The sequence below is a fragment of the Otolemur garnettii genome, unplaced genomic scaffold (assembly GCF_000181295.1).
Source record: "Otolemur garnettii isolate 467f Iridium unplaced genomic scaffold, OtoGar3 scaffold00187, whole genome shotgun sequence".
NCBI lineage: Eukaryota > Metazoa > Chordata > Mammalia > Primates > Galagidae > Otolemur > Otolemur garnettii.
In genome coordinates, this window is record NW_003852582.1 from 987,971 (window position 1) to 996,536 (window position 8,566).

General features: G+C 41.2%; 1 protein-coding gene across 1 annotated transcript in view; it reads left to right on the forward strand.

Annotated features, from left to right (window-relative positions):
- Positions 1 to 8,566, forward strand: part of MYO3B (myosin IIIB) — a 429,342-nt gene that overhangs the window by 277,420 nt on the left and 143,356 nt on the right. Inside the window, exons 22-23 of the mRNA XM_012812078.1 lie at positions 1,344 to 1,421; positions 2,632 to 2,837. Of these exons, the coding sequence (XP_012667532.1) occupies positions 1,344 to 1,421; positions 2,632 to 2,837 (284 nt within the window). The remainder of the gene's footprint in view (positions 1 to 1,343; positions 1,422 to 2,631; positions 2,838 to 8,566) is intronic.

Genomic DNA, 8,566 nt, shown 5'->3' on the forward strand with positions numbered 1-8,566 from the left:
AGGCCCAGGCCACCATGCCTGGCTAATTTTTTAAAAATTATTTTTTGTAGAGACAGAGTCTCATTATGTTGCCCAAGCTGGTCTTAAACTCCTGGCCTCAAGCAAGTCTCCTGCCTCCCAGTCATTAAAAGAAATTAAAAAGTCAAACCTATAGGCAGTTTTATCGTTGTTTCAGCTGTGTATAAGTGGACTGATGGCTTCCAAAGTGCAGCAGACAAAAAGAAAACGGCCTGCCCCAGATATGTCATATTCCTGCTCACTGTTTAGGTTGCTTTTCTAGTTTGTGATAACTTAACCTTATGGTTTGTCCCTTCTTCAATAAACCTGTTTTTTCTTTTTTTCAAACCCAACCCAATTGAAGCATTTGCTCTCATTTTGCACACTGTCTTATAAATATCACTCCAGGAAATCTCATTATTCTCACCTCCTAGGTCCTGCCCCTTTTAGCACCCAGTTTTCATTTTCATTGAAGAAGGCTACAGACATCCTCGCCCCATGGGGAGGTGGTTACCTAGACAGCAGTCCACCAAGTGAAACCCATGTACTGACAGCAGTATCTTGTGGTTTAAACAGTCCCACTTCATCCCCTGGCACCTGTTCAAAGGAGATGGAGAGCTGCCACAACAAGGCTGGAGCTAAAGGCCACTTATGTCCTCTAACTAAAGCAGGGCTTTTGTTGTTGAACTATAATAATGAATCACAGGCTGCTTACATTCAATCCCTATAATTGTTTTCATCCTTAAATTCCTTCCATCCATCCCAAGTAGTAGGGAATAGATGATTGGGAACAGGTATATCTCACTAGGTTCCTGAGTGATTTGGTACCTGAGCTCTCGTCTGTAGTAGGTGAGAACTGTAGAAGTGTTACAGCATCAGGACCTTACGGAAGGCAGCAGGTGCTGGCCTAATTTCCTGCAGTACAACCTGGGCAGGAACAACCCAGGGTATATACAACCTTGGGTATATCATGTCATTATAAACACCCGGCCTCATGGGCCTTTACCTTGTTTTCCTTTAAGAAATAGTTGGTTTCACGTGGCATTACTGGAAATTTAACAAGTGCCCATTAAGAGATGGAGAAACGTAGAAATAACATCGATAGGCATTGACACTGAGACTATATGGCTCTTCGCAGAATGCAGTAATATTGTCAAATAAGTAGAATAGTGCACTTTTAAAAAATCTTTGATGTAACTTATAAAATTCTCCCCACAGTGTGCATTGTTGTGTCCTAAATGCCGTGGTCCTTCGGAGGACCAAACAGTCTTTCAGATTTTGGAAAATCTGGAGAATGAACTAAGTGCTTATGTCCTCAAACCACTTCCTTCCCCCTCTGCTTCCAGGTAGACACCCTGGAGGTGATACGGCATCCTGAGGAAACCACCAACATGAAGAGGCAAACCATGGCTTCTTACTTCCGGGTATGGAGTCCTCTTGATCTCTATTCTGCCTGCTTCCGGAAAAAGACTCTCCAGGCCCACTAAGAGAGGCCCAGATAGGACAGAGTCATTGAAACCAGGTCAAAGCACAAGAGCCAGTTAAGAAGGGTGGGAGCTGGGAGTGGAGGAAGCATGGCAAGGAGAGAGCACTGGGCTCATAATCTTGACCATGAACGTGAGGATTCTCTTAGCATTTGAGTTGCTTCTTGGCCTCAGAGCTGCTAGAGTGAGCTACTTTTCCAACATACTGAAAAACAGTTAATTCCCGAAGGTGGCTTATCAAGTTCAGATACCAAGAGAATCTTAGTACTGACTTTACCTTCCTAGATTGATCTATTATAGCACCCATTGCCTGAGCCCTGTGATTTCCCATTTCTGATATCTCAATTTCTTTTTTTCCTTTTCCTTTTTTTTTTTTTTTTTTTTTGAGACAGAGTCTCACTCTGCCACCCTGGGTAGAGTGCTGTGGGGTCATAGCTCACAGCAACCTCAAACTCTTAGGTTCAGGAGATCCTCTTGCCTCAGCTTCCTGAGTAGCTAGGACTACAGTCACCCACCACAATGCCCAGCTAGTTTTTTCTATTTTTAGTAGAGACAGTGTCTTGTTCTTGCTCAGGATGGTCTCCAACTCCTGAGCTCAGACAATCCACTGGCTTCGGCCTCCCAGAGTGCTGGGATTACAAGTGGGAGCCACTGCACCAGGCCCTACATTCTTCTCCAATTACTTTTTCTTCCATTACCTCTTTAGCAATAGTATCAGTAGGATTTACTTAGATTTTCTGATGGTCTTTAAGCTGAAGAAGCAATTATCTCCTTTCCCCAAAGCTGGACATTATAAATTACAGATGCAGATTGTGGAGCACTGGCTGGCTTGGAATACCAGAGATGAGCATTCTAGTGCTGGCAACAGAGTTACAGGGTAACCTAGAGCGTGTTCCTTGCTAAATGTCTGCCACAGGAGAATATTGCTCGATGCTAGGTCATGTTTAAAGAATGCTTTAGAATCTGCAGGCAGCAATAATTAGAACTTACATTACCAACTCCTTCTACTGATTTTATGCTCTGTCTCAAAAAGATACATGAGTCCTTCACGAGCCTCCAACTGCTCTGGGGGCCCCTGCGGACCGGCCCCCGGTAATTCTCCATCATATTATCGGAGACCTCATTTCACCTGCACTTTCCTCCCTCGCAGTATTCTCTGATGGATCTGCTCTCCAAAATGGTGGTTGGACAGCCCCACTTTGTGCGCTGCATTAAACCCAACGACAACCGAGAGGCCCTGCAGTTTTCCCGAGAGAGAGTGCTGGCCCAGCTCCGCTCCACCGGGATCCTGGAGACAGTCAGCATCCGCAGACAGGGCTACTCCCACCGTATCCTCTTCGAAGAGTTTGTGAAAAGGTCAGACCAGCATCTTGGGAAATATGTTCCTAAAAACGGAGCTCTCCCCGCCCTCTCCCCTGGGGTTGCTCCCCCTGTCTGTGTCCCTCCAAACTTGTAATAGGCTAGTTACCAGCTACCATTTACTTGCTTAGAGTTGCATTTTTATTGTGATCCAACTAAAGGGTAGTGATCTGGAGGACAGGCCAAACGTCCTTCTGATCATATATTTTTTAAATGTCCATAGGCATTTGTATATTATAAATCCTTAGGTCTTAAATTCTGCAGACTTTTAATTGTTATGATGAAATATGTCTCCATAAGTGGGTCCAGGATTCTGGTGAATTTAAAAGCACCCACTCCTCTTCTGATACAATAATTAACACATATGTAGCACCTAACAGCTCTCACACAGTGCAGGACATTTTAGGGCACTGTCCTGAAATGTACAATCTCGTTTGATGCATAGACCAATCCCATAGGGTGAGCTCTGTTGTTATCTTCATTTGACTGGTGAGAAAAATGGAGCACAAAAAGGAATTAAGTAACTTGCCCAAAGCTCATGCTGGTAGACGGTAGAGCCACGCTTTGAACCTAGGCAGTCTGGTTTCAGTGTCCACGCTTTTAATCTCAGTCTACTACATTCAATCAATGTTTTTAAAAAATAAATTGCATGAAGCTTTCTAAATCCAGAAACTGACTTGTAAGAATGAAATGCCATAAGGATGCCTTATATGTGCATGTAATTACAGGTAGAATTTTCACAGAATTTTTTAGAAGAACTAAAAAACCAAAACAAAACATAAAAACTACCTCTGAGCAGCATTGCTGAGTGTGCGCAGAGAAGAATATTAATGTCCATTATAGAATCTGTGCCCCCCCAACCACACACTTAAGCCATCTTTATTGTCTTTTTACCTCCTTTCTGAAACGTGTACCAAAGGTCATTTTTCCAACTTTTTCTTAGGAAAGAATGGATCCTAAATACAGTAGCTTGCTTCATCAAGTCTTCCAAACTCTGCTAAATTCCATGAAAAAGCAAAAGCAAAAAAAAGTTTTTGCGAAGAAAAGGTTTAAAATAAAAAAAAAAAAGAAATGGCCTTCCCTTTTTTTAAAAAAAAAAAAAAAACCTTGAACCTACTTTTCCCCCTAAAACCGGAAGGGGAAGAAAAAAAAAAGATTATTTTAACTCATGAATGTGACTAGTCAAGTATTTTTAGCAACAAAGTGTTTGAATACATAAAAATATTTAAGAAAACAGGTCAAATGCTAAACAGATTGGCACGTCTTTATTCATCCCCAGAAAGCCATTAAGCAAGTCTGAACAAGAGTTTCAAAATGTCAGTAAATCTGAGGACATCAGAGATTTCTGAGGCAGCAAGTTAATTGGTATTTTGATCCTTTGGAGGAACTTAACAAAATGGATGAGCTTGCAGTTTTCCTCCTCCACGTTATTCAACAAATAGGTGCTCTTCTTATCTTCCTGTTCAAGAGTGCTGTTTTGTAAACTCTTAGCTGAAATATGCAGACAAAACAATCAAAGACAGGGAACAGAGCCATTTGGAATTTATATAGTGGAGGTAAACAAAAGATAGAGACATTTAATGTTACTCTTAACATTTTTTCTATATTCCGGCATTTAGGACTAAAACCCTGGCATACACCGTGGTGTTCTTAGGATTATATTGTTAGGTTCCAGAAAGGAGAAGGACTTCCCAAATCCCCATATCACCTAAGACTACAGATTTGGCCAAACCTAAAATGTTTCCTCGCCCCTATCATCTTTGAATTTTCTGACAAAATGACTTAGAAGTTCCCTTTCTTATCTTCTAATCATAGAGCCTTAGAGCAAGGGAGTGTCCCCAACACCATATCATCACTGGGGCCAAGTGGGTTAAAAATCTATATGTTCTATAGGGCCAAAGTCTTGGCCCACTGAAGGTTCACTGAAAACTCAGCTCATAAGAAGTTGATTAATTGGCATACAAATTAAGAGGCATACAAATTTATTTAATGTGTGTACATGAGAGCCTTCAGAATGAAAACCCAAAGATATAGGGGAGATTGTCCGTTTTTATGCTTAGGTTCAACAAAGTATGGACAGCCATGTAGAAATGTGATTGGAGAAAGTGGGTATAATCTAATGCTGCTACCCCGAGTAGGGAAACCCAGCAATGTCTATCTGTCTAGATTATTCCTGACTTCCCGGAGCAGCATTCCTTTTTCTGGGTATAGGGCAGGACCTTCTCTGGAATGGGGGTCTTATAACTTACAGTCAAGCTAGGTAGGTCAGATAATTTCTTTATGGCTAGTTTTTACACAGAAGGGCAGAGAGAAATTTAGAGTAATAATTTTAAGTTGTATGCCTGGCTTTGGGGCAAGAGGGTTCTGGTTTCTTTACTTTTCTGGATTTTTGTTGCCCTTTGGTAGAGTGCCCTGCCTCAAAACTCACAGCAACCTCAACTTCTTGGGCTCAAGTGATTCTCTTGCCTTAGCCTCCCAAGTAGCTGGGACTATAAGTGCCCAGCACAACAGCCAGCTGTTTTTAGAGACAGGGTCTTGCTCTTCCTTAGGCTGATCTTGAACTCCTGAGCACAAGTGATCCACCCACCTTGGCCTCCCAGAGAACTAGGATTACAGGCATGAACCACTGTGCCCAGTCTAGGGTTCTGGTTTCTGTGACCCTTCTTAGGGAAGAGGGATTCTAGTTTCTGTGACTAGACTTGGGGGAAAAAGAGACTGAGAGACAGAAGGACAGGAGGTAGTCACAGAAAAACTACTTCTAACAGAAAAACTACTTCTAAGGCTACTTCTGAGGCCTTTATTTCAGGGTACCATTTTCTGAGCTCCAATAGTTCTCAGCTTGGCATGAAAGAGGCTATCTAGAAATGCTGCACATATACATAGTGGAGACCTCCTTAAAGTCATACTATTGAAGGACAGAAATCCACTGTGAACATTCATTGTCTTTGTGGTCAATGGACTCTGAAGTATAGTACCTCTGAAGGTCTACACTGGGCAAGCATATCAATGTATGTGCTTGGATGTGTTCTGGAAATGCCTAAAGCTTCAGGCTGAGTCTAATGGTTTATTAAACAATTATAGTAAATAATGCAATTTAACGAGGTGACCAGAGTTCCAATCTCCTTCTAGACATAATAGTTGGCAACTACCTCAACATTTGTGCGAAAGATGTTTCCTCATCTTCATGACAAGAAGGCAGTAATACACAGGGCCCACCTCCTGAAGATTTTTCAAGGATTGCTGCACATGCCTGGGCATTACTTAGTCTCTCAGTCTCCCAGGAATGCTCACCTTCTCCCAAATGAGCTCACTGGGTGGAAACCTACATCTACCAGGACCCAGTTTGTGACAGTTTTTAAATCCATGCTTGTTGAGCGACATGAAACTCTTGCCTCTCCTCTTTCATTGTCTTCTCTTTCTTCTCATGATGGCATGGCTAGCCTTGTCACCCTGGTATCTCCTTCATATTATCCTCCCTTTTATTCCTCTACTTCCTCTCCATTAGATACTAAGAGTGACTACCTCCTTGCTTCCTTTAAATAATCCAAAGCCCTGCTGACTGTACTTGATAAAATTTCTCAACAAGGTTCTCTTGGGACTCTCTCATCCCTTCTCCCAAGGCTTTAGTCTAGGCCTTTAGTTGTAATTATTATCAACAAATTAGTTGAGATATAATTCACAAGTTGTCCCTTCAAAGTACACAATTCAATAGTTTTTAGCATGTTCACAGTATTCACAGAATTGTGCAATCATTACCATCTAAACTTAGAACATTTCATTAGCTTAAAAGAAATCGTATACCCTTTAGACATCCTTCCTTTTCTACCAGCCCCACCAGACCTAGCCAACCCGTAACCTAGGCATTATCTTATCTGAGCATGTTGCTTCCTTGATTAAAATGACCATCGAGACACTCAGTACATGAGCTTTAGCAGCCCGCCTGGTGTAGGGAATCTGCTTGCTCTGGTCTCTGCCCACTTTTCCCACCTCTTCTCTCTCATCTCCCCACCTGTTAGCTTACACTTCAGAAAAAATGAACCACTTAGAATTTCCTAACACACCATAAATGAATCATATGACCACAATATTCTATAAATTCAAACTGCTTACTTGGTATATTAGTTAGAAATATCTCAATAATAGGTGACCAAAACTCAACTCAAAAGAGCTGAAGCAAAAATTAAAAGTGATGGGTATCTGGGTTTATAAAACTAGGAAGTTCAAGGATATGTCTGGATCCAGGGAAACAAACAATTTTACTAAGCCAGTGTCTTTTTCCTTTTATCAACTTTGTTTTCCCTTCTTTTGAATTTATTAACCAGGTAAGTTCTACTTACATGTTGACAATCATGGTTTCTATGGACTTAGCAACATCAGCAGCAAGAGAGTTTCTGAGAGTTCTCACACAAGGAGCTCTGTGACTGTCCAGCTCGGATCAAATGCCCACTCTTGAACCAATCACTGTACCCAGGGGCATGATTGGCAGGGACTTGGGTCAAGTGCCAGGGACAGAGGCAGCTCCATGGCCTAAAGGCCTTTGTTAAAGGAAGGAGAAATGGGTATGCACAGGCTGAAACAATAGATATCCATTACCCTTTGTTTTAACCATTCTGTTCCCTAAGATCAATTGTTAACAGGGCATAAAGGTCTATCCCAGCTCAGCTATCTATCTAAATATAGAAGCCCTTTAATTTAGAATTTTCTAAGAACAAAAATTTTGTTGACAATAACTGAATGTTAACCTTGGAATGAAAACTATGTATAGTACTATGGTTTTAAATTAAGCATATTTTGTTTTGTTTTGTTTTTATACAACTTCACATACTATCTATAGTAGGTTATTGAGAAGTTTCCACCTCCACTGCACTAAGGGATTAGAGAAAACACAGTCTATTCTGGCCCAGTTAGAATTGCCCTTCACATATTAGACACATTTCTCTGATGCAGTCAGCGTGGTCTGTTATGTTCTTGCCTCACATAGGACCATGCTGGATATCACTTATCTTTGTCAGATGTCTTTGCCTACCCTTTGTACTTTAAGTATAGTCTTTAGTAATGGCTTTGCTCAAGAAGGCTGCTTTTTCTTGTTCATACTGAAAAATTATTTCTTATTCTTATTCTCTTATTCATTATTTCTTATTCTCTTGACAAAAGTTTCCTTCTGTTTCTGTGGGTCTGCAGTTTTTCCCTCTTCCTGTGCAATCTCTGCATTAAGTTGTTGGCCAGCTGTCTTTGGCTAATTTTTACCTGCTCCTTTCTACCTCTTGAGGGCATTAAAAGGAGACCCTGCATTCCTTTTGGCAGTGTATAGAATGTCTTAAATGGAGTACAAGCCGAATCAAATTCTCCTTCTGTGCAGAATTAAGGACTTCATAGCATTCCCTTGGCATTCTCCTTGCATGTATCAGCTCAATCATGGTATTGCACCACCAACTACCCAAATGAATACAAAGATGCCCTAATGTTGATTCAACACACAGATTGATGTTTAACCTCTAATAGGTCAGTCTTTTGCCTAGATTTAGCTACCAGGGTTCTAGGAGTCTAGCTGGAAGAAGAGAGCTGGGACATTCTGTATATAGAAGCATCCGCTTGCTCTTGTTTTTGGTTTAGTACCACTTGGTTCTTGCTGATTATAGGCAGAATTATTCTAGAAAATCTGCCCCTAGAGTTGGGGTAAAAAATCTGGGGTTTGACTGCTACTTAATTTAATTTTAAGGAATTCT